General features: G+C 40.9%; 1 protein-coding gene across 3 annotated transcripts; it reads right to left on the bottom strand.

The window, feature by feature from the left end:
• Positions 1-561: 561 nt before the first annotated feature.
• On the bottom strand, positions 562-26,742 carry ulk1b (unc-51 like autophagy activating kinase 1). 3 transcript variants are annotated; one of them, XM_061799636.1, is made up of 28 exons: positions 26,042-26,742; positions 23,233-23,325; positions 21,895-21,936; positions 17,363-17,395; positions 16,428-16,464; positions 16,153-16,326; positions 15,863-15,936; positions 15,663-15,764; positions 15,116-15,174; positions 14,414-14,496; positions 13,876-13,929; positions 13,644-13,735; positions 13,273-13,438; positions 13,090-13,144; positions 12,884-12,970; positions 12,569-12,682; positions 11,749-11,892; positions 11,514-11,656; positions 10,492-10,754; positions 10,193-10,398; positions 9,448-9,569; positions 9,224-9,349; positions 8,223-8,407; positions 7,742-7,926; positions 6,559-6,677; positions 6,315-6,472; positions 3,867-4,002; positions 562-3,779 (listed from the first exon to the last, which is right to left on the bottom strand). In XM_061799636.1, exons 1-28 carry the CDS (start codon positions 26,129-26,131, stop codon positions 3,724-3,726), a joined length of 3,198 nt encoding a protein of 1,065 aa, XP_061655620.1. In that variant the 5' UTR covers positions 26,132-26,742; the 3' UTR covers positions 562-3,723. The 3 variants fall into 3 exon arrangements, with proteins under 3 accessions (XP_061655620.1, XP_061655621.1, XP_061655622.1); XM_061799637.1 differs by lacking the exon at positions 21,895-21,936; XM_061799638.1 differs by lacking the exon at positions 12,569-12,682 and having other exon boundaries at positions 26,042-26,741.
• Between the last annotated feature and the right edge of the window lie 204 nt (positions 26,743-26,946).

Raw genomic sequence — 26,946 nt, 5'->3', positions numbered from 1 at the left:
AACAAAGGAGGTTCGAGCAGAAAATCTGTTTTGGAAACACTTATCCATAAGAAACATTTACTGGTAGTTATTTTTTTTTTTTATGTTAAATACGACAAAACGCGACTGCAGTTTATGTACACATGCACTGAAATTGCCTGGTCAAAATCAAAACTGCAATTTTCATGTACAAAGCAAGAGATAATTCCCTTCTGGGCAAGATTTAAAAAAATATTTGTGACAGGGAGGGGTGCAATGAGTTCCATCCATCCATCAATTTTCCTCCGCTCAGCCGAGGTCGGGTCACGGGGTAGCAGCTTAAGCAGCAAAACCCAGACTACGGCATACATTGTTTACGTGTCTGGCAAATAATTGTCAATAATGGTAAAACTTAGAAAATCATCTGAAGAAATGTAACATTGGGGTAGGGCTATCTAACTTCTTCCTACTCCTTTTTGAACATTCATTCACGTTATTTAAAAAAAAAAAATTGTTCCATAATCTAATTTTACATTGCCGTTTGAAATTACATTCAATCATGTCAATATACAGCCAAGAAAAAACCAACACCAGTACAACACATGACCATTCCTTTAACTTTATTCATGTTGCAACTAACAATAAGGGTTATATTACACACAGGGACATTGAGCTAGTGTCTTGCCATACATGACAACATGAAAATGCCTTGCTGGAAGTTCAGCAGAAAGCCTTTTCTTTGGAAAAACAAACATTACATGGTATGGTACTGTTCCCTCCGCACACTCAGATCCATAAATACAATGACAGCAATAACTTAATTTGCAATTCCTAGAGGTGATAATGAACACGGGAAAAAAATGACGACATTCGGGCATGTTTTTACACACAGACTGCTCGCAGAAGAGTGTAAACCTTGACTATGGTTACACTTCATTTTAGCTTCATGGGAATGCTTTCAACAGCAGCCATGATGATGGCAGCCAGTCAACACGCTGCTCAAGGACACACAACAGAAAACAATACATGCCCCCCTCCCCCGACCATAAAGTTTTCTCAATGCACACACAATGCTTAATGATTAATGGTGATCCCTAAATGATAACAGTTGGGATGGCCAGTGCCCAGTAGCAATGACTGTAGGAGGACTATTTATTTAAAAAAAAAAAAAAAAAAAAAAAAACAATTGACAGATGCCTCACAGGTGCTCGCTGCTGTATACTGCCTGAGCAGGACGAGAGCCAGGATGAGCCTATATTAGGAATGTACAACTCAAACCATTTGACACGTGCTCACAGCTGAGAAAATAATACAGATATATATTTTTGTATGACAAAAGGCCTTAAAGCAAATAAAGGATATTTAAAAAGGGGGGAAAAGCTCTTTCATTTTACTCTACTAACAGTGCTACTATACTGGATCTCTTTGTAAACTATCTTTAGCTTTATGAAACATGAACATCTTAATAACTTAAAAAAAGAGAAGGAAAATACAGTGAAGAAAGTAGTACTGGGCCCCACAACGGATTATCAGAGTACGAAGGAGCATCAAGGCCACACTGGGGGCGGGGGTGGGGTGGGGTAGTTAGCCGATAAATTTTCAGAATAAAGCTGCAATGTTAGTACAAATTTAGTTATTAAGTTATGCATTTCTTTTACGTGAGAAAAAGTTACAGGAAGTATATTACGTACAAAAAGCTAATACTAAGCAAAAAAAGTCATAATGCCAGGAGAATGAAGTCACGATATTTCAAGGAAAAAAAAAAAGTAACCTTATGAGAATGAAATTGTAATGTTGAAGGAATAAAGTTGTATGATACGATTTTTTTAATTTAATTTTAATTTTTTTTTACATGAATGAAGTAATTCTAACCAAATGGCATCTTTCTGAGACTGGCAATAATTTCATAGGGTGTTATAGGAAAATGTTAAAATTGCTCATCATATTCCTACTTTATACTTGTGATATGAAAAAAAAACCAAAAAAAGCAGATCTACGATACTAGCGAAATGGGTATAAACTATTCTTGCAATATTACAATTTGATTGCAATAAATATTACTTTTGTATTTGTACAACTTTATTCTTGCAATTTTCAATTTCATTCTCATTTGTTTTTTAGGGGGGTGGCCTTACTCCTTCGTAACCAGAGGAACCCTTTTCAGTGGATCTTTTCATTTCATAGGGAAAAGTGAGATTGTGTAATTAATAGTTATCATCTTTGTTTTTCTCCACAGTCGTCAGTCATAAATCTCAAACAAGCCTCTTCACACATGCGAGCATGCACACGATACTGTACACCTTTGAACACAGGCAACACACAGACATCGACCATCTCCACTGGCCCACAACTGAGGAGAATTATTAAAAGGAATTTGTTTGGGATTCAGAGTTATATCTCAAGCTAAATAATACAAAATAATAATTCAGACCAAATATTTAACAATATCACTCCAAATCAACACATTTCAAAATCAAGACAGAATCGTCACCTACTGACTACTCTGAAGCAAAACACTTATTTTTTGTTTTGTTTTTTTTAAAACCCTCCTCACCGTAAAGCTTTTTTTTTTCTTCCATATTTTCTTAAAGAAAATGTTATCTGGGTTCACAGCATCCCTCTGTTAATGAACACTCTCACACCTAACACAGTCAACTATGATACAACTGCACTCAATGTATGGCAGTAGAAATAGAAATGAGCTAATCAGTCAAGGTATATTAAAACAAACAAAATACTTGACATGTAGCATGTTCCACTCTGTACAGTACTCCAACAGTGCAAAAACATTCAGGCGTGTGCCGCCGAGCAGCCCAACATTCAGACTGATGTTGCTGCGGCTTCTCTCCGGTCTTATACATTCGCATTTTGATTATACTTGCGTAACACCGGCATGATTGACAAGATACAATGCTGCAAAGACGAAATATGGAACCAAGCGAGGGGATGATTAAGGACTGCACACAAGACAAATATCGTCAGGTAAGCGGGGCAACGTTAGCGCAATTATAATCAGAGATGCCAACAGTGCCTCTTCCGCCATTTTGGACCCGCTCGATGCGATGTTGGAAAGCAAAACATCTGCTGCACCAGTTGCCGCCTTCCTTATTAAAATCGAGTCCATAAAGTCTCAAACCAAACTACTTACAGTGGAGCTAAAATCAAACATATTATAAAAAGCCGTTTAGTCATCATGGCAGAAATTCTTCTCCAGTTGTAGCAATGTTATGTACACTGTAGCAAGCAAGTAATTAACTAGTTTGAAACAAACACAAAAGAAGTGGTATCATGTGAACACACATATGATGAGAATGATACTTGACTACTTCCAGATTTCTTCAACATGTCTACTGTACCTCCATATAGGCGTAGACGTCATACTGTACCTCCATAAAAATGAACCATGAAGGCTTGTTAAGTTCTCCACTGCATGTAGACTGGTCCAGCTTCAAAATGTATGTCATGGTGAGTACTGCGTGTGGATCTATATACAGGTATGACTACTTGGCCATAACTGCTTCTGCATGTTGCCCCAAATGGGGCTGGGGTGGGGAAATCTTAAATTGGTCACACGGTCTCTCACATAAGTCAGAATGCAGCAAGGTGCATCACGTCCACCATCAGTTCCGGGTTTAGTGAAAGAGACGTTGTTGTCTGAAGCTCGAGATGTAACTTTTGGGGGTTTTGTGAAAGCGATGTATGACGAGACGTGAGGCGATGAAGTTCGTCAGTAATGAGCCGACGGGTGACATCATGTGGGGGCTCTCAAACACAGAGCCCGGACTGCAAGGCTGTGAGGCGCCGCTCGATACATTCTTTACCTGCAGAGAGAGTGAGGAGAAAGGAGGGACTAGGATGAGCTGTGATGAAGGGACGGGGTGACTATTTTGGACTGACATCTGACTTACATTTGCTAACACTGAGAATGTCTTCCTGTTCAGTAAGAAGCATGGTGAGGCCCTCCAGCAGCAGGAGAGCTTTGTGGTAGCGATGGATCGATGCCTCCCCCTGGTGGAACATCTCATCTAGAGCAGCAGACTGAACCTAATGTCACAATGCTCACATTCAGTTCCCTGTATGTTTTGTCCATCATCCATCCATTTTCTATATAAATCACTTCATTAGGGCCACAGGTGAGCTGGAGCCTATCCCAGCTGACTTTGTGTGAGACACGGGGCTACTCCCTGGACTAGTCTGTTTGCAATTGCATAACATGACCAGATATCTGGTCTACACATCTGCCTGACCGTTGAGAGGCTCTGAGTTTAAATCTCGGCTGGGGCCTTCCTGATTAGAGATTGCATGTTCGCTCCTTGCTTGGGTATGTTTTCTCCGAGCACTTCAAGTTCATTTCGCATGAATGACATAAATGGGAAACCTCAACGACACCCCCACCTAATACAAAATATATCAATTTGAAAGACAGTGGCGGATTAGATACAGACCAACACTGGATGCCTCTGCCCATGCATTGCCAAACATAAACTCTATACCATCTACAAATAGTCCATCACAGCATCCCCACAAGTATTCCCCTAGAAATCATCAAACCATGCCGTCATAATTTCTCAATACAGAAACCTCAGACTCATTTATGGCTGTGAAGGAGTTTGACTGATACTGGAACAAAATAATGTTTGTAACAATTGAGCCCACACAAGGGAAGCCCATGTCTCCTTCCAGAGTTCAGAAGAACAAATTCAGAGATTAGCACATGAGTCTTAATTGATAAAATGGCATTTGCCTGCTGGATAGTCACCTGCTTAAAAAAGATCCTGTGGATTATGGGGGAGCATTATTCCCAGTTTTACCTGCCGTTCTAACCAAACTGCAAAGCTCACTTCTCGGTTTAACTGTTTAATTGCCAAACCAGCTGGTGATACCGTACAGAATAGACTCAATTGTCGCGCTGTAAAAATAAATAAATAATTTTTTTTTTTTTAAAGTCACCATTATATTTTTATACACTCCAAATACTCTGCGCCTAAGGAGAAAGTGAAGATGCTGCTGGATTCTAGTACACACATAAGCCACCTGTGTCCGCAGACCCAGGTCATTGTCAATATGTACTCCTCAGTACTTGCTCTAGGATCAAATAGCATCTCTACAGTTTTTAGGCTTCCTCCCACATTCCCAAAAAAATACATTTTAGGTTTACTGAAGACTCTTAGTTGTCCATAAGTTGTCTATTCTGCCTCTCACCAAAAGTCAGTTGGAATAGGCTCTGGCTCACATGCAACTCTAATGAGGAAAAGACATGGATGGAACGACAAGACCAGTTAGGGTCAGCTCCACTTGGTTTGGTTTGGGGCTGTCCGCTTTCACTTTAATATAGTAAAAGGCACCATGCTGCATCACAAATGCTAACAAACGACAACAATAGAGGAGAACAAGGGTCTGCTATATTTGCTTTGTGGCAAAATGACACTCATGGAATTCAAAAGGAGACAGAGGGCATAAATTACTGCAGTGTGCCGCGCTAAAGCACAGCAAAAGGGTAAGCCAAAGTTAGCAAGTGTTTATTTTTGTCATTTCTAGCTGTGAGTCCTCAAAACATTTGTGACATCAGTGAGCGACGAGAGCCTGATATCAACTAGTCACTAATCAAATTTCTGGCTCCAGGAGGAGGCAGAGCAACTTGCATCCACAGATGAGTGCGATGAATACAATTAGTCTTTCACCTTAATTAAATTGTCTTCAATTTCTGAATACACAGCTTTGGTAAGTGAGGGAGGAGCAATAAAAGGGGGAATAAAAAAAAGGCTTGAGTAGGATTTAAGCAACGTTTTGACCCACACTATCAAAAGGAGAGCGGGAATTACTACACCGCACACGAAGAGGTCCGTGATTATTATGGCCACTATGCAGCGGTGGGCACAGAACGAACTTGTTTGGCCAAGATGTGACAACGTTACCTGGCTGTCCCAGCGGCAGGCATACTGAGTGAGAGGATTTTGTTTTCGCTGACTGGAAATACAACACCATAGAGGGTAATCCACACCGATGCTCTTGTGTTCTAACGTGTATGTATGTTCTGTGTAAATTGGGTGACGGAGCTGTCCATTGCAGCTGAATATAGATTGCAAAGTATTCCCTCCTAGAGTGACTTTTTAAAAAAAATTATAATACTGCACTGGGTAAAAAAGACATCAAAAGTGACTAATGAAAGTCAATTCAACTTTCAAGACAGTGTCAACTTAAAAAAAAAAATCTGAAGTTGTGCAAACACTAATAGATACTGTGCCAAAATTTGGGATGCTATGGACTCTCTACTGTAATACAACTTTTAACAGTGAAAATTAACAAAACAACAACAATTATAAAATTTGACAGAAAGGTCTTATTGCCTGCCTTACCATCTGCACGGTGTGACTGAAGAGCAGTCTTTCAGCCGTAATGGAGGTGATTTTGTCCATTAGTCTGTGTTTCTTGGAAAAGAAGCGCTCCAGTCGTGTGCTGAGTGAGCGGCACGATGCCACACTGGACTTGTACAAGTCATTCAGCCTCCTCACAACTGTGAATGACAGATCATTTGATTTAGGTGCTGCTAATTTGGGCCAATAATCACACGGAGGTCTTCCGAGATCCATATAAACATACCTTGTTTGACTGTAGACGACGGGTAAAGTTTGCCCTGTTTCACTCGCTCCATGGCCGTTTGTATGGCAGTAGACAAGAGTTCTGCAGTCTTAAGGTACAGAACCAGTTGTTCGGCATGGCTGGTGAGACAGTAACAGACACAAGTTTGAATATCACCATGATCATTAAACATGCATTCACTTAAGCGCATACATTGGAAAATCAAAGTGCACACAATCCATTGTCCAAATTGTTCATATTTCCGATAATTTGTCTTCTTTTATTGCATTTGTCAATTTATTTATTTAAATTCATTTGTCAATTCACTCTTGACTTAGCCATACTGTAAAGAGCAGCGCCAAGAGAGATAAGTGCACCACATTCATACTGGTGGATCTAAAAGATTTTGAATATCATAGAGAAGGTTCATTTATTTCAGTAATTCAATTCAAAAATTGAAACTCACCAATTCTTTAAACACAGGAAAATACATTTCAGAAGCGTATTGCTACCCAATTCCTATTTATTATTATTAGTTTTAAAAAAAGCATTTTCATTGTTCCTGAAGGCTGTATTCTAATTTCTTGAGCTGGTGAATTTTGAGTTTTTGTTCATAGTCATCCAAATTATAAACATACAAATAAAAACATATTTAAAAATATGAACTCATGAAATATTTCACTCTGTGTGTAGTGAGTCTATGAGTTCAACTTTTGAAATGAACTACTGAAATAAATCTATGCTTCCACCATATTCAAATTTATTGAGATGCACCCGTCTATCCACAGAGCCGTTACGTTCCACTGTAAAATGAAAAAACTTAAAGGTCACTAAGACACAATTGGACTTTTACAGTACAATTATAACCTTATATGTAACAATGTCAAGTGATTTGGTCTTCCAACCTTGTGATTTGAGATATGCATAGATTTGTGTGTGCCTACTGAGATAGCAATTTAACATCAATTCGACTGGTTTAAGACAAAATGGAACTTGAGCTGATCAACTTGCGGTGGTGGTGCGGGGGTTACAGTAAAAAATATTTCAGGCAGCAAACCACAATGAATGCTCATTTGAACATTGTGAAACATTCTTTTTGTCGCTAAGGTTAAATTTCAATTACTATTAATAAGCATCGAACCCTCAGAACAACAGTTTTACCTCCAACAAAAGAGGTGAAGAGCGTGGATAATGTGGCCTTTACCTCCACTCTCGGCTCAGTGAGCTTATCTGATCTGCCACAAGGCTCTGCTGCTGCAAGAAGTGGGGGTGAGCAGCATCAACCGGAACCCCCATCAATGTGATGCCGCGGGCCCCGGCCACCTCCATTAGACAGCAAGCGAAATCCAGCGTGAAGCGCAGGCTCTGCACGGTGTCTGTGTGCTCCTGCTGCACTCCCACACAGACAGTAACACACACACACACACACACACGCACGCACGCACGCACACACACAGGAGGACAAAGGAGGTGAGCACTTTAAACTGAGGACACAGGGTGCCATTTAAGTACATTCTGGACTGACCACAGCATCAAGTTATCATTCAGTGACCCCCTTCTGTTCTGTTCTTCCTCTAGGTGTACACTTATATTTTTGTTTGGAACTGATCTAAAGTTGCGCAGGACCTAAGAGACTCCCTTTTTCTGCCCCTCTTCTGGGTTCTGTAATAAAGCATTTATCTCACCTCCATCAAGGTCTCTTCAGGCAGCTCGGGGGCCTCGAAGGTTATACGACCGCCCATGTTGGCTGTGATGGGATCAAAAAAATTGTAACGAGGGCTGGAAGATGCCTCAAAGCCGTCCCCGTAGGTAGCTGTCTGGGGATAGCGGCTGGTGAAGGAGCCTGCAGGACTGACTGACGCAAACGAGCCTGCAGAGGGAAGCCGTAGAGATAGAGCGAGTTAGAACTGCTATTCACCAAGAAGATTTACCACAACAACAACAAATCTCGCATTTTTCCATTAAGTCACAAAACAGTTTCAAGTTACACTATTCAAACTATTATGTAAGGATGCTGCTGCTCTTTAGCAAAATCTAATTTCTTTTGTATTTTCAAATATTTATCAATTTATTTCTGTACATTCAAAGCAAGACAAAATATACTGTAAAAATATGTACAGTATATAATTCTTGATCATTGCGATATTTTGACAAAAGCATGTCTAAGACATTGAAAAGACACCTCGGAACTAATTTCAATTATTAAATTCTCATTAGTATCACGTTAATATTACCAATGGCCGACAGTATGACAGTAAGAATTGTTAAGATGTTACTTAAAACACTTTCAGTTAATTTACGTTGGACCACATCTTGGAGAAAATATTACCCCCCCCCCCCATTATTTCCTATGGGGATGTTTTTTTTTTTTTTTTTTTTTAAATAAGAACAAATTCAAGGTCAGTCCAGGATGAAAAATCACACTGTGTTCAACCTTAAAGGTTCCACTGTACATCTTTCCTTCATTTGACTTAATCCAAGTCAAATGTCAGTTGAATTGATAACGCACATGTCCATGATATTTAATTACATATAACTTCCACATATGGGATAATGATAAAAGCTATGCTATATGCTATGCTGATTGCACAAAATCTGGGCTGCAAAATGAGTCACAATCTAGAAGCCACAGAGAGGGGATGCATGTCCCTCACATTCATTCCACATATTTCCGAGTTGGTGTTACCTGAGTATTTCCTCTGTCTGAAGGCCTGAGGCGGGGTGCCGCTACTGGGAGGGGAGCCGATGGTGAAGACCACCTGTGCTGGGCTGCACGACCCCGGTGCAGGACATAGGACGCCACCTGAGGGCCCTAGAGATCAGAATTTTAAAGTGGTTGCGTGACCCCCAGAAAGTTCTACTCATGAAGCTTAATCAAAAAGGATTATCATAGAGCTCTGAAAGACATACCTGCTATGTCTATAGCTTTTTCACAGGCCAGGTTTTCTGTGCTGCCTCGGTCACCCACTGGGCCACCTGTTCCAAAGGCTGCCATCAGCAACATGTCGGACAGGAGGCCGGCGCTCTGAGATCTGTAACACGCAACATGCAAGCTTTTACACTTGAGTACTGAAATTATATGGTTGAAATTACTTTATTGATCACACTCTTTTTTTTTTTCCAAAGTTTTACAAATTCATTTATGGACTGTTCAATAAAAAAGCTCCCTGTTACACAAAACACATAGTTTACCTGTTCTGCAAGTGTATAAATAAATTAAGTGTCTCATAAAATGTTCAGCTTTATTGGCGATAAAGATGTTATGTAATTGCCTTACCTATGTTATGTTATAACACGGAATTTACACAAGTGTAAAAAGATTTTCAACAATACATTGTAAAATAAAACAATAGAAAGTCCACCAAAAGTGACAGAAAAAGCAAAATGCAAAGAGGTAATCCAATGACTCTTACTGAACTGAGCTCTCGTGAGGTACACTGACATCTTGCCTTGCGTGTGTGACATAAAAATTCAAGTTTAGAGCACCAATTTTCTTGGAAATCTGGACAAATTTGAGGCACTCGCTTTTAGAGGCACCACTGTAGTTTATTTTTGGCTAATCGTGCAAGAATGAAAAATGAAGGCACTGTTTTCCTCTCAGTAGCAGAATCATACTTTAATAATTAAGGGCACCAATTGCAATTCCAGCTCTCACCTTCCAAATCCCCTGGTATCATCATTCATCCTGTGGATGCAGTGTGAAGGCTGAGGGCATGATGTGGGCGCTGGCTGTCCAGCGTCTCTGGGCTCGATTTGCACAGTCCTGCTGCTGGGAGAGCCCACGACCAATCCCTGCTGTGTCAGGAAGTTGACAAGGTTTGGAGAGCTGGGGGGTTTGGGGAATTCAAATGGAGGCATAGTCTGCAACAAGAGAGGCATGAGAGAGCTTTGTTCAAACAGCTACTATTTACATGGTGTGAACCTTAAAAGAACATGCACACAAAAATGACTCACCCTCGAGGGAGAGCCCAAGATGGTGGGCAGTGGGCTTCTCTGCATCAGCTCACTGAGGCGTGGGGAAGAGTGCAGCGGGCGAACAGTCATCAGGCCTGCCGTGGGGACCACCACCGGATCTGAGTGCTGTTTTCGGATCTTTTGTCTGCCACCACCAGTGGTACACTCCAAGAGACAGGGGGCGCTGTGGAGCCGTGTCCCCAATCCTGTGGCGACGGGGGAGTGTTTCTGAGCAGTTGGCCTGGATTCAGCATGCTGAGCCCCTGCAATTGGGTGGGGGGCAAAGGTAAGAAGATTTCTAGTAATGAACGTTTGGCAGTATAACACAATAACATATCATACAGGACAAATAAAACACTCTACAATTTCCATCAAGATAGGGTGTCCACAGTGAGGCAGTAGACAACTGGCAGCAGGAGGGAGACCGTGTATAACATTTGTTCATATCATCAAATAATGACTGAGAAATAATTATATTTGCTTAATTAAATGTGAAAAAACGGCATAACATAACATAAATTTCATACGGCCTCATACACTGTCTGCAGTGAATGCTGGCAGATAACTATTTCCAGTACCTATTTCTACGACCTATTAATCTACTACGGATTTAGTGTGATAATCTACTATTTTAAAGCTCAACAATGAGGGAATCAATTCATTATAAAACTGAAAAAAAAAGATTTTTGATAGAATTACACTGTTGATAAAGTAGTACACAATATTAAGATGTTCAATTCTCTGAATTATTTCAATGATGATACTTTGTGAATATTTTGTACTCATTAGGCATTTTATTGCTTCTTACATAGCGACAGGTAAAAAACATCTTTGAGTGAGCTCCTCATTAACTATAAAAAAAATAATAATAATGGGCGGGGAACACTTACCTGCAGTTAGACAGTAAAAAAGACAAGCAGGTGCTTCTCAGAAGGCAATAAATCATGCTTTAATCATCTATTCAGGGAGTAGTTAAGGTGAAGGAAGGCTGTCTATTAGAACATTAAAAGCCTCTCAGGTACCTTGAGGGGAGAGTTGAAATGGTCTTGCTCCTCCCAGTGAGAGCCTTCGGGTGGTGGCCACTGTTCCGTAAGGTGGAGAAGGTCCAGTCCTCGCAAAGCCCAACGGACTTCCACTGCAGCAACGATGTATCGGAGTGGACAGCCTAATGATATCAAGTTCAGTTAAGTTAAAACCTGTGGAGAGCGATACACAGATCGCACTGTGTTTGTACAGCGCATGTTCGGGGATACACACCGGGGCGAGCCCTCTTGTTTGGTTGTATAAATCTGCTGCTCCAAACGCTGGTAGTTGTGCACCTGAGTGGGAACTGGGATGGGCAGGGAGTGACCGTGGTTACCCCCGGGGCCAGCATAGTTACTCCCTGAGGACTCACTGGGCCTGCCAGGAAGATTAAAAAAAAAAAAAAAAAAAAAACATGAGATAAGACAGATGCCTTTGTGGGCAAGTACAACCGCATGGTTGTTGATGACCACATTGCATCCTACTGGGAAATGTCACAATTTCATCAAAACGTCAGCGATGCCATCCTTTGTTTTTTTACACCGCTTATCCTGTTCAGGGCCACAGGAGCCTATTCCAGCTGACTTCTGGGGGAAAAAAAGGCAGACTACACCTTTGACTGGTCGCGACTCAATCACAAGGCACGTGTAGAGACAGACCACCTTTCAGAGTTACATTTTTACGGGTGGATTGAGCCCACGGAGCCTGAATGTGGTCATAAATCAAGTTAACTGTGACACCGTCACGGATTAGAGTAGATAACATTGGGATATTGAGATTTACAAACACAAAATCTTCATAAATAAAAAACTACAAACACAAAATTACAATGTGATTCAAATAAAACTGCACCGAAAAAACTCCAGACTGACAGTTATGCTGGGCTAGTAGTTGGTGATGGTACTTTGTTTTCTGTCTCATTCAAAACCTTCTATGGAAATTACCAGTGGTTTAGAAATTGATGCATTCAAGTACTGAGACATCATTTTGTAGACAACCACAAACATTACAACAACACTGTGTTCCGTCCATCGGTTTATTGTGACATACTCACACAATTCCACACTGAGCACTTAATGACGCATACTCTTGTTTGTCGGTGTTGTTGATAATGTCACTGGTTTTCGGCTTAAACAGTCTTGTGTAAACAGCACATTGGGATGCATATCTACCCATGACAAAATACATTATTAATAACAAAGCTACAAACTATAAAGTTACCATTTTAAAGGCACTCCTTTGGCATGATAAACTTTGTGACATCTAATATTTCAGGATCAATTTGCAGCCTAATTTGCACATCTTAATTGAATTCTAAATAATGAAATGACTTTACTCAATAGAAAATTCAACTCTGTGCTGTTGTTACCTGACACGACTGGGGGAGCCACTATAGGAGGGCGAGTGTGGTGGCGATTTGGCTTGGACACACAAACCGGCAGAAGTCAGGAGAGAGCTTGACAGACAAGATGAGAGGAAAAATATTTACTATGTGAAAGAGATTATGGTACTTCATGAACATTCCACTTCGATGTCTTTATTGTTTATCAAGACAAATCACAAGCTGCTTCTTACCCGCTGTTCATTAGACTGTCCTGCAGCATTTTACTCTCACTCGTCAGCTCAGCCGCTGCAGGAGATAACCCATTTATATGTAATCTTATACTTGTATTATCTGTTATTGGGACAATTCAGCTGGTGGGGTGGGTTGGGGTGGGGGACACCCAAATGGAAAACTAGTGTCTTGCACTCGCTTACTGTTGAAGTGAGCAGGCACAATGACAAAGTCGTCTGTGTCACAGGAGGAGGAGTTTTTGCTGCTGCCGCCTCCTCCGGATGAATCCTTGAGGAGAAACCCAGTGGCCTCCTGGGTAGGGGAGGCCAGTGCTTTGGCACGCAAATGTTGCGCATCACCAAGAGACTGCTGCAGTGGCAGGAAAGTAGTGAACAAAATTGAACGAACGACAACACAACAATGGAGTGAGACAATACAACAATAGAGCGAAAATGCAAATAAGAGGGAGGATTAATTAGGTGTGGACCTGGGTGGCCTCTTGGCACCACAAAGACCTTTGTTAATTATTTATACACAGATGGGGTGAAACATTGAAGATTTGATAAACACAAACCGGTGGAGAGGCCAGGTGCGAGGTGGAGGAGCTGCTGCAAGAGCTGGCTGAGCCGGAACTTGGAAAGCAGGTCATGGTTACCGTTGGAGTTGCTGGGAGGAAAAACAGGCACATTTAATAAGAGAACTGTTTTTCATTTTTACTTTACTGTGACGAGCTTTTCTCTAGCAAGTATTCAACCATCACAACATTCAAATAGCACCACATCTGTTTAGAGAAAATTGTAACTTACTCTTTTTTATGGACGAGCTGGTGGCTTCCAAGAAAGGATGAGAAAAAAACTCATCTGTAGACAAAACAGGTTATCAGATTAATGTTGTACTGTATTTGGTAATTGTATATTTTATGATTTTGTCTTTAAATGTGCCTTATTTGTACTGTGACTGTTGTAACAAAGCAGTTGCCTGCTGCAGGATCAATGAAGAATCATTAAACGCCTTGTTTAAATAAGAGCAAAAACCCACCACATTCAAATACATAGCCAACATAACATAATATTTGAGTCTCAGCCAACGGATTCTTGTGGTGGTGCATGCGAAAGCAGGCAAGTGACAGTGAGTTCAGCAAAACTTCTACAAAATGTTCTGACCAAAGTTATGGCCACCTGGAGAACCTACTCTTGTTTACTTTCCACCACTGTGTGTTGTAGTTATACACAGCATTGCAATATATTAGCTCACGTCACTGTTGCCCAACCAGACACACTGTGTTCCTGTTCTCATTTGACTTCTTCCTTATGCGGGCAGTTTTGCGTCAAGACTTCCACTCACCAAACTCCATGCGGTCCTTGTGATTGCGCTGCAGCAGGCCCCGTAAGAGATGCCTCAAATGGCTGGAAGTCTCTCTGGGAATGCTGCAAAAAGACAACACCATAATCATTATCTGTGCTATGGAGGAGTTTAAAGGACTTCGATCGCCAAATAATGGGAACATGCAACACATGCAGTGAAATCTGCAGTCAGTATCGTCTTGAAGTTTTTAGTTATGTACAGTATTTCGCCTCAAAAGTCAACCTTAATTTATAAAAAAAAAAAAATTGATTTCCGACAACTTTTATAACTTTTGTTATATGCATCCATCCATTTTCTGAGCCGCTTCTCCTCACTAGGGTCGCGGCCGTGCTGGAGCCTATCCCAGCTGTCATCGGGCAGGAGGCGGGGTACACCCTGAACTGGTTGCCAGCCAATCGCAGGGCACATAGAAACAAACAACCATTCACACTCACAGTCATGCCTACGGGCAATTTAGAGTCTCCAATTAATGCATGTTTTTGGGATGTGGGAGGAAACCGGAGTGCCCGGAGAAAACCCACGCAGGCACAGGAAGAACATGCAAACTCCACACAGGCGGGGCCGGGGATTGAACCCGGGTCCTCAGAACTGTGAGGCTGACGCTCTAACCAGTCGTCCACCGTGCCGCCCTTGTTATATACAAAAGAACAATAATATGGTAATCTCACTGCAACTACTTACTTGGGGCTGAGGTTCTTGTTTTTCTCATAAAACATTCTAAGATCCTGGGGGCTGCTGGCCTAAAGGTGACAGAAAGGCCAATTAGTTTCAGCACTGCAAAGACTTTTTAATACATTTCAGTATGATGTCAGAGAGGTGAAGACGGAGACGATGAGAGAGAAAAAGAGCAGGTACGAGACACGCTACAAATCCGTTGCTATAGAGCCTGAGAAAATTCAGTTTCCAGGAAAATGTTTGGAATTAGTTTGGAGATATGATTCTCAAGACCACCTAACCAGCAACGAGGATATTTTACCACTTATTGAACTGACATTTCATTACCTTCAAAGTTGACATGTCAACCGTGTTAGCAAAACGGAGCTTCAGCTACCAACATTATCATTCATCTGGTGTTGTGCATGTGCTCCCTGAAGTCTAACATTTTGTTCTGGTTTTCAGCTCACTAATAACTTTAGCGTATTTTATATTATATTGTGATTTTCAGTTATTTTTACTCAAGCCTAAAATGATGTGGTGTGGTGTTTTACCACAATAGTCTTTTGTGTACCTGGAAAGGAGCCTTCCCAGTCAGACACTGGAACACGATGGTCCCGATGCTCCACAAGTCAGCCTTGGCATCATAGTTTTGGGACATAATGACCTCAGGTGCCTTGCGAGGGAAGAGGGAAAGAATAGTTTGGATCAATATTTTTATGGCGTTCCAAAATGATGACTAATGTTCTGCTTGTGTTCATGTGCCCTCATTACCATGTACATAGGTGACCCGCAAAGAGTTGCTGCCATCATGTTGTTCTGAAGGTACCTGGCAAAACCAAAGTCCGCTGTGGAAAGAGTTTAGGGGATAAGAAACAGATTAAATTAGTGAGTTGCTGAGTAGTCAGTAGTATTTCTGTTAATTTTTAAAAATATATTTTACAACTTCTTGTACATTGTTTGCATGTCAGACCAATTATCGGCTGGGCCAATTGTCTGTGCCCTATTTGGAAATTTGACGCATATCGCCATCAGCTTTTTTCTCTCTCTTTTTTTTTATTTACCAATTTTAATGCAGGTGTTGTTGGAGTGGGATTTCCGTCCCTGCGGGTAAGAGAGCAGAATGTTCTGGGGTTTGAGGTCCCGATGGATGATGCCTTTAGCCTGCAGGACCCTCATGGCACCAGCAATCTGCTGCAAGAAAACGCGGATCGTGTCTTCGCTCAGCGTGCCTTTTGCTGTGGAGACAACAATGTGCTTTTGTCAATCTTATTATAAAACAACAAAAACAGCCTCTCATGTTACTAGCATCTAGAGGCGTTTAAAACACTTCACTTACAGTGTAGGTAGTCGGCAAGGTCACCGCCGTTACAGTACTGCAATGTGAAGCGAAAGAACAGAATTAGGAGGAACGGCCATCACCACCAAGCAGTAGAATTCAGCTTGACACACATCGAAATAATGGGTCTACTCTGTACTCTTTTTGGCACCCCTTTAACATTGGGGTACAAACTGCAGTGGTGCAGTGATTAAAAGGGAAAAGTTAGACATAGCAGTGCAATAATTGGCCAACACTAAGTCACTAATTCCACAAAACAATAATGATAAATTGACATACTTTGCATTTTATCAAACAAATATTTTCTTGTCATAAAAAGTCACATTGCAAGAAGAACAAAGTAATGTGTTGTGTCCAAATTGTACAGTGAAGAGATGAACTGAAGCTAAACTGGACTGTTCTTGATGGTGACGTGTAACCATGGTGATTAAGTGTCTCTGAGGCTACGAAAGAGCATCAGCGGATCAGGACATTGATTTCCTGAAGAGGAAAATGCAATTCTCGACGAGTCGCCTTGCTTCTATTCGCAGCATTAGTATGACTGAACACAGGAAATTGTGTCCTCCATATAACTTTGTACGGCCCCAAAATAGCCTAAATGTTCGGCTCAGATGTCCCTTGTCATTGCGACTGAGAAAGTTGTTTTGGTCATGACAGACGAAATTCCACAAGCAATAGCAGCAAGCAATTCAAAAAGCAATATAATCAAGATGCGGGGGTATAAAAGTACTGCAATAATCAACTTTGAAGAATACTTATTTTGGTTTTCTTCATGAGCCTTCTTTTAGTTAGAACACAATCAGATGGATTGTGCAGAATGCAGCCGCGTGTGGGTGCTGCCCCCCTTGATGCCTGAGGACAGGCCTAATTTTAGCTCAAATGCTGACACAGCACAGCACAGAGCAAACAAAGGCCAAAGGCCGCAGCAGGCTTACCTCCATCACTAGGTACACTGAGCTTGCAGTTTCCTAAAGGGGGAGGGGATAAGAGTCGGGGGATGGGAGGAAAAAAGAAAACATGTCAGAGACAGACAAAGATAGGAACAGGTGGTTCGTCAGCTGACAGACTGTCTAAACGGCTAAGTGATTCACAACACTCTGCATGATTGAGATTAAAACAGTTTGTTTGTTTTTTTTGGCAAAGTGGGGAGATACACATACACTGATGCGTAAACTTGGAGTTGAAGCAAAATGGGATTTTTGCAACATTAATAATGGGTGAAAAAGGCACCAGGTGGCTCCTCCGAGAGAAGAGTGTGTAAATGGGTAGTAATCATCATTATGCCAACACTGCCGAACAATGACATCCAAGGTTCACTTTTTTACTGAATGCCTCATTTGTACAGTTCATATGAAAGATCGACACACAGCTGTTCAAAACTTCTTGTGAGATATACATTTTAAAAAATGAGACCAAGATAAATCATTTCAAAACTTTCTCCATCAATAAAGCGACATAGAAACTGTACAACTCCATTGAAAATAAAAACATAAAAAATCTAATCTTGTGTGCGGACCTTATGTGGCCGCGTTCAAGAATGAACCAATCGCATTCAAACCCATGTTAAATGGGAGACGGCACACACCTGACACTATTTAAATCAGAATCAGAATCATCTTTATTTGCCAAGTATGTCCAAAAAACACACAAGGAATTTGTCTCCGGTAGTCTGAGCCGCTCCAGTACGACAAGACAGTCAATTGACAGAACACTTTTGAGACATAAAGACATTAACAAAAAACAGTCACTTAGCAATAAAGGGTTGCTATTTATCTGGTAATGCCGGTACATTTTTTTTTGGACAATTGTGCAAAAAGATGCAGAGTCCTCTAGCCCTTAGAGCAGTTCGAAAGACTAATATTTCAATAGTCCGGTGCAATGACCATTGTGCAAAGGGCGCCGAGACTTCAAGGAGTGTATGCAGTTTAAAGTGACGAGTAGTGCGATAATCTGGGACAATGTTGACAATGCAATTGTGCAATTTGGGACAATGCCAAGTGCCTCAGATTAACGCCAAGCAATTGGAGAAGAACGCTACACTAAAGCACGGTGAAAAGCATCTTTCACTAAGCATTCTTCAGCAAAGTATCAGGGGAAAAAAGCCTACTAGAACTTCTGAACTTTATTTGGTTAATGCCGATGCATTTTTAGATGTTGGCAATTGTGGTCTGGCTTCCAGTTTCAATGTGATTGTATAATTCAAACACAGTAACACCCCACTTTTAAGTGTGTGCAACTAAGATAATATGGTTTATCTTAGTTGTTTGTTTTAACTTCTATTTTGAAATCTTGAAAACATTTCATAATATTCAATTGAGCTGTGGAGGTTAAGGAACACATTAATGAAGGAAGAACGTTTTGAAATTATGTTGGTCAGGGGTGTTATATCCACTATAAGACTAAATGACTGCAGCCCTCATAGCACCATTTGTCAGCTTTGTGTGAAAGAACGTGGGGCCTCTGTAAAAACAAACTCTTATCACAAGGTAACAGATGACTGTGGTCTAGAAATGTCACGCTCCAGGGATACCTTTTTTCCTTCCTTTTTTAAATTATCTCGCACAATCACAGTTGTTGTTATTTATGTGAACGATGGCATAAGCTCCTGAGAAACTGAAAATACTCGCTTTGTGTTAAAAAAACAGCAAACGTTTATTCTGTCTTCCACTACGCCTTTTCACTTTTTCTAATCCGACTGGTATCAAGAATGCCCACGTTCACTGGTACCTGCCTTCAGTGCGCCCACAAATACTACAAGAGCCGTTGAGCATTTGGAATATAATCATTTTGTCACTTGTGTAGCTAAAAGTTGCAGTTCTACAAACCCTGCAAAATACAACCACTATAAGAAAAACATTAAATTAGTATCTTTCTGACAATGTCAATCAAAACTGAGCATCATTATCTTTGTAAAGACATGCTCTTGAGATTTTGCCAGTGTACCTAATGTTGTGGCTGGTGTGTTTATGCTGCTATGGAAAACTACATGGCAGCAAATTGGACAGCAACTTTCAACCATTACAATTTCCTCCTCACACGATTCCAATTCTTCTAGGGCCTATTTTCTTTAACTATATATTTAAGTGAATTTCCAGTGTTTACATTTACTGAGCACCTGAATTGATCTGCATGCACACAAGCCCAAAATGCTCTTACACAACTCCACAAGGGTCAACATCAGGGAGCAACAAAATAGAAGATTACATAGTTTATTGGCCTGGACTGACTCTTATCCTGCTAAGGTGTAAATAATGCTGCAACATGACACGCTAAATACATTCTGCACGTTTACTTTGCAGTTACAATGGAAGATATCCATTTAATATGTGATTTTTATCTTTATTTGAAAGAGACCTGATTGAAGAATATCCAGTTTTGTGCGTTTCATTTTTCTCTTTATGCTGCCATGACCGATATGCAAATTGTGAAAACCACATGATGTAATTGTTTCACTTGAAGCACCCAACTTCAGAAGAATGATTCATCTTCTGGGATGTTTGAAAACTTTGTCAGTCAGTGGTCATGACCTTCCTGATCCCGAATTTGCATGATGACCACTGGTCAAAAAAGGTCAAGAATAAGCAATAAAACAAGTCTCCTGCTACTACTAATAGCATTTGAACAAGCCAGACAAGTAAAATAACTTATAATGTCTCACGAGTCTCATATATAAACTAGACTCCACGCTGATCTGATCGGTGTGATCGGTATCGGCCGATAATTATCATTTTATTCTGATCGGCTTTCATGTCATAATTGACCGATCCGATCATTGACATCATCGATCAACTCTGCACAAGACATTTAACTCTGTGTCGCCGTTTGCGTATGAATCCAAAAGCCAGTTTATTTTTAATCTTGTCACGTGTCTTCTGGCGCAGTACTCTAGCTGTCTGACGGCCAATACAATTTTTTCCAATCTTGTCAGTGATAAAACAAGTTGTCGGTGCAGGACTATTTTGCGGTGTCTCAGACAAACAACACGTAAGTTATTTGCAGTCTGTCCACAACTGAAGTACGTCGTGGGGAACGTCATCTAAATGCTTCAACACAAGAAATTTGATCGGGCACCTGAAGAATGTACACAAGGAGGAACATGCCGCGTTCAAGCAATGCAGCGTGGGGGGCGGGGGGGAGCCAAATAGACGCAAACTCTGGACAACACCCGTCCATATAGCCGGGACAGTGAGAAAGTTAGAGTAAGCATGTCATTAACAGTATTTATTAAAGTAATTTAATTGCAATAAAGTAATTCAATTACAGTAAGTTAGCACCCATTATTTCTGTCATGTTGTAATGTAGATTTGACCTAAACTTATGTCAGTGGCCAATCCTTGAATGCCCCCTAGAGGTCATTGATGTTTTTTTAACGTTTGTCTAAAATGCTAGAGAATAATTTTGAGCTGGGATGGGCTCCAGCACGCCGAGACCCTAGTGAGGATAAGCGGTACAGAAAATGGATGGATGGATACAGTACTCAGTATACAGTACACAAGTATATACAATAAATGAACAAGTCATAAAGTACACAAGTATATGCAATTAATGAACAAGTCAGGTAAATGGACAGATTGCTCCATCTTGTGATCGGATCGGTGATCGGTTATTGTTTTTTTAAACTTGCTGATCGGTGATCGGCCCCAAAAATCCTGATTGTGTAAAGCCTAATATAAAAAGCTATAGCGCACACAAGAGCAGCTTTGTATGTTTCTAAGAAGGCTGACAAACTGTAATGCAGTGTAACAGCATCAACATTCCTGCTCTACTTGCGTCATTATAACAAAGGGTTAAAAAAAAGTCATGTGTTCCTCTCATCAGATCTCATACATGATAAGATTCAGTTTAAAATCAAGTCTTGACAGATGAACATTGACAGTTAAAGACCCGCCCGGTGTGTTCCAAAAGGCAAACACCTGCGCAAACTGAGATGCGTGGCAGGTTATCCCGACTATCTGTCAAGTGTGTGTGTGTGTGTGTGTGTCTAGGCCATAGTGATGTCAATGTGGGTTTCTAGGCTGCAGGCACCCGTGACTGTTGATTCCCAAGCACTACCTCTGTAGTTCTAAGACCTTAATACTGTTATTTTAAATAGGCACATGTACACATTAACACTAAGCATATTTAGGCCTCCAAAAACATCACACATTTCTGTGAACTATCACAACATTGATCAAGCGAACCATGCGGGTAGACACACTGTAAACAATGTCTGAGTTAGACATGGTGCAAACCCGGAAGTGAAACCTTCTTAAACAAAAGACCGTGTCTTGCTGCAACATCTCATTTAAAAAAAACAGAGAAAACCAGAAATTGTTGCATTGCATGAGGGGAAAAATGGGTCATGTGGCACCGACATGGCCAACAGTCCATCTGCTCAGTGTGGTGAGCACAGACTGACGGCAAATTGGCACACCATGCGGCGACATAATTATGTGTGTAAACAGCATGCAAGCATATTATAACATACCTGAAAGTCCAGTAAAGCAACAATGTTTTCATGCTTGAGTTCCTGCAAAAACGAGGGACTTTTAGTTGATTTTTACTTGAATGCATGCTTAGTTTGACTTTTACGGCCAACTGAACTCTCCATTTAGTTCATCTTCACTAAATCATCTCTATTCTGAAGAAAGTAACTATGAAAAGAATAATAATAGGCTGCAAATGTACTGAAGGACACATTCATCCAAATGTTTGCAATTTTGGATGAAACAGAACATGTAAAAACTTCTGACACAATGAATATGATCTTTATAATTAAGGATGTTCAATACCCCTTTTTACCAGTACGAGTCTTCACTCTTGAATCCTCACTGATACCACTACTGCTCATGAGAACATAAAATTTAAATTAGCACAATGACAGATAATTGTGAACAAAGATCTTTCTTTCTTTCTCTTCTAACCTTTATGCCACCTTTCCTTAACCTTTGTTGGAAAATGTCACGGGGCCAAGGAGACATGAAAAGGAGCTTCCTGTCGAACATTGGAACGGATACCACTGTTTCAAATTCATTCGGCTCCACTTTTCCTTACTGATATTGTTGCGCGACGGCAAGTATGACTAAAGTTAAGTCTGTAGCTTGCAGATTTTAACTGCAAAATATTTACTCAATAATAAAATAAAATGTCTGTCTTTTATCACAAGATGTGAGCACAGAGCAACCAAAGATTACAATATTGGATATTTAGGCTTCATTCGGTTTACAAAATATTTGCTTACTGATAAAATATTTTTTTAATTATTCACAGATTCCACCCATATGTGCTTTTGTATTTTTCTGTAGTATTTTCTTCATTAAAATAAAAGTTGTATTTAATTATACTAAGTCTTTAGCATGAGACTCTCGAGCGTCTCCGTGTGGTCTGTAATCGTCAATGGCCTGTTGCTTTATATATTGCTGCCATAGGTTGCTCGGGAGTAACCTAAGCTAAAGGTGGCTTAGAGGTGTCTTAAAGGTCCCATTGAGGAACCTTTCCTAAGCATTCTGTAGAATTCGAACAACCTTTCCTCCAAGTAATTCCGGGTCATTTCGCTCGGATAGGAAAGGTCTTAAGCAAAAAAACGTGAATCCGAAGAGGCCCAATGATTCGCTTGTGTGTCAAATGGTTGAAGTGGAGCGCCACAACTGGTGAGGAGGACTTACGCGACGTCAGATTTTTTTTGCCTTAACTATCAGAGACTGGTATTGATGAGTACGTGATACCTGGAAATGAGGTGGGTAACTGCCCGATAACGATCCCTGGTATTAGTACTCTACCAATCCTAATTATAATAGTGTCTAAACTACTAAAAGTTGTATCTCACCTTGAGTATTTTGATCTCCTTTCCCAGCAGTGTCTGAGATTTGGCCAGATTCTTCTTGTTGATACATTTTACTGCCACCTCCCAATCATGTTTCTGACAGAAGAAAATGCACACAAATGTAAAGATTGTAATTCCCTCAGAATTGTTTGAGGAAAGGTAAGAAATGCGAAGATAGACATGAATCTACGACTACAGCAATATCATGACAGCACCGCAAGAATATACTAGATTTCATCAAATAGTGACTAGGAGTTGAACGGGCTAGTTGACAAGTTGACTTTACCACTGTGCAATGATGATTATAGTGCAACGTCGGCTAATCAGCTGTCGCGTTTTGGCCTAAACAACAAGGATGCCTCACTGAAATCAACAAGCGGTCAGTCAGCGCAGCAAACTAGGAGTGCCTCAAGAATGTGGAAATATCTTTCACCACTCTTTCCTCCCTGTTAACTTATTCCTACATGGAGTAATGCATGCATCTGCAGCAACATTAGTCAGTGTGGAAAAATTATCTGTGCGAAGCTTCTACGCAGGGATTTTGCTTCGATGATGTATTTATTTATTTTAAAATCTGATTATTCAAGTTATCGATTCATCGTTGCACCCCTACTACGGTGTTAAAAGACAAATTGTGGGGAACGGTGGGTGACATTAGCGAGGAATTGAACAGAGAGGTGCATGGCATCTGTAAAGCTGAGGTTTATGGTGGAGTTTAAAAGAAAAGGTATTGGAAACGGGGGGAGCTAATAGTACGGAGTTGGACACAGGGCTTTCAGAATGATTTACTCTTTGTTGGACAGAAAAAAATAAAATAAAACAAAAATTGACAGATGGCAGAACATCATTTTGAATATTTTAGAATAAATATGATAGTGTAATATACATTTGATCTGGATTGTTTTGTTATTCAAATATTGAAATTATGTATTAATGTGTAGTACATATCAAAATACTATAATCAAGCTAATATTCATAGAGGTGCAACAATCTATTTTTTTTATTATTTAAAATTGTGGTAAACCTTGAAATTTCAGCCTCTCAACAGTAAATAGTCTCAGATTTCTGTAGTCCTCCATGAAAGCAGACTGATTATTTGGGTCTTTAATAAAAATAAGAAATATGCAAACATCTGTTTTTACTTTGGAAAACAATGACCAACATTTTTGAGGACCAAACAGGTAACTGACTCGTAATTAAATACATTTGTGCACTGCCAACTTGAAATATTGTCCTGTTATGCATTAAGGGACGGAAAATATTTAATAATGTTCATACGATTCATCAATTTAAAAAAAAAAAATTGACAGAGGGACACGGTGGACGACTGGTTAGAGCGTCTGCCTTACAGTTCTGAGGATCAGGGTTCAATCCCCAGCCCCGCCTGTGTGGAGTTTGCATGTTCTCCCCGTGCCTGCGTGGGTTTTCTCCGGTTTCCTCCCACATCCCCGAAACATGCATGCTAGGTTAATTGACAACTCTAAATTGCCCGTAGGTGTGAATGTGAGTGCGAATGATTGTTTGTTTGTATGTGCCCTGCGATTGGCAACCAGTTTAGGGTGTGCCCCGCCTCCTGCCCCCTGATAGCTGGGGATAGGCTCCAGCATGCCCGCGACCCGAGTGAGGAGACACGGCTCTGAAAATGGATGGATGGATAATTGACAGATTCATTGATTGAAATAATTGTTAATTGCAACCCTAAATCACATTTGAATATTTTATATTTTCACCTAATTCCTGAAAATCATAAAACCTAATCCTCAAAACGTATATTCAATCATATCTCCATGACGTTGTGCACTTTTTTTGTTTATTTTTAGTGTTGCTTGGCTATCCCAGAAGCCAAAAGGCATTTTTCAGAGGGTGCGTCCTGCACGTTATGACAACAAGGCCCGCCTTGCAAACTATGATTAAGTTTTTTTCTTTTAGTTTTTTTAACACAGTCACAATGTTTTGGGAGATTATTCACACTCTCTGTTACAAACAGTTAAAACTGCTTGCGACCCCCCCCCCCCCCCCCCCCCCCCCCCCCTCCCGTACTGGGGGTTTTGAGAGGGGGGTCTCCAAGTGAAAGTTGGTCTCGACCACATTACATAATCGCCAGTGCCAAGTGCAACAGACCTGAGTGTTTTCTAGCTAATCTTTACAGCACTTCCCGTGTTCTGATGCAATGTCCTTGTGATGGGCAGTGAACCACAAAAGTGTACCAGCGAGTACAGTAACGTGCAGAGTTCAAACAGCAACAACGGACAAACCTGTTGTGATGCTGTTATGATGAGTTATCATTTTTAATCGCTGCACTTAAAAAAATAACAACAGGCCTCTTAAACATCCTGTATTAAGGTTACGCCTAGCTTCACAAAGGTTTCTTGATCATAATACCGGTTTGTGTCTTAATAATAATAATAATAATAATAATAGTAATCTTGATCAGTTGGAGAACATGTTTCAACATGTTTTACAACCGTCACGCAAGCTAACAGCAACAAACGCCTAAAATGAGGCAAATGTGTGAACACCTTAAGCGTCTGGCTGACGTTATATCACATTTCAAATGATGTCAGTCACTTGATTTTTGTGTTGTTGGTGATTGTGTACAATGTATTATGGATGTTAAAAGAACATCCTGTTCGGTAAGCTAGGCCTCTTAAGGTCGCCCCGCGAAAACAAACGAGAAATGGCTGCCACAAGGCACTACATACGACAATTGCTCGTTTTCTTGTTAGAATAACACACGAATGCTATTGCAAATATTATAGAAAGGTAATATACAAGTTTAAAAGGCGTCACTGTCGGGAAAAGCAGCACTCACCTCTCGGTTTCTGCCTTTAAAGACGACCGCAAATGCGCCATGTCCTATCAGGTCCTTCCGACTGAACTCGAATCTACCCACCGTCTCCATGATGCACCTCAGTCGGCTTCAGCACTATTTGGACTGGGGCAGAGAACCGGGGGGCCTGCGGTCAGCCTTCTTGCTAGCAAGCTCGCCTCTCTCCTCGGTCAAGCGGGGGCAGCGGCGGGGACAGTCACCCCGTCTTTCACTCGCCACGAGCTGCCGTCCACACAACAAACGACCCTCCTCGCTCATGTTCGCTCGTTTACGGAGTTTCACTCCCGACGAGGCCGAGGGAATACTTCCATGTCGGGACACCGAGCTCGTCCGCGTCCGGCTGGCCGAGCAGGCCCGGGAGCCTGCTCTTCTTCTTGTTGTTGTTGTTGGTCCAGCTGTCGCCGATGACGTGCCACCTTAAAAGCAGCTCGCGCTGCGTTTTGTTTATATACAGGAGCTCCTCGCCTCTGTTGTCGCCAGCGTCAAAACGATCCACATCCCCACCCCCGAACAAAACAAAAAACAAAACCTCACAAATAGGATGTGGAATGTGTAACTAACGCGTAAATCTACTCCATCATTTCTTTATAATAAAAGCGGAGTCGCTCCAAAGTCCCGAGCAGGATCGATGCTCTCAACAAAGCAGACGCTGTCGTCGGGGCACTCACGCGCATGCGCACAACAAGTACAGCTGGAGCTTTGACGTCACAAGAGTTCTCAGTAGTCGAGTGGCAGTCCACGATGTCATTATATATATATATAAAACAAAGAAAAAAAGAAATTGTATCATGGGATATGATGTCAGGAACTAAACATATTAGTTTATACAAGTGCATTTAAAAAAAACAAAATTTGTAGGTTCTTGACATGTTCCCATAGCTTTGTTA

Source organism: Phyllopteryx taeniolatus, chromosome 15, assembly GCF_024500385.1.
Source record: "Phyllopteryx taeniolatus isolate TA_2022b chromosome 15, UOR_Ptae_1.2, whole genome shotgun sequence".
NCBI classification, from domain to species: domain Eukaryota; kingdom Metazoa; phylum Chordata; class Actinopteri; order Syngnathiformes; family Syngnathidae; genus Phyllopteryx; species Phyllopteryx taeniolatus.
The sequence above is the reverse complement of the archived record's forward strand: the minus strand, read 5'-3'. Positions and strand labels throughout refer to the sequence as shown.

Coding starts and splice junctions, on each gene's coding strand:
- ulk1b (XM_061799636.1), bottom strand. CDS start 26,131: ATGGAGACGGTGGGTAGATTCGAGTTCAGTCGGAAGGACCTGATAGGA. Junction 16,465..17,362: donor CAGTGTACCTAGTGATGGAG/GTAAGCCTGCTG, acceptor TTCACATTGCAG/TACTGTAACGGCGGTGACCT. Junction 15,937..16,152: donor CAACACCTGCATTAAAATTG/GTAAATAAAAAA, acceptor CTCTTTCCACAG/CGGACTTTGGTTTTGCCAGG.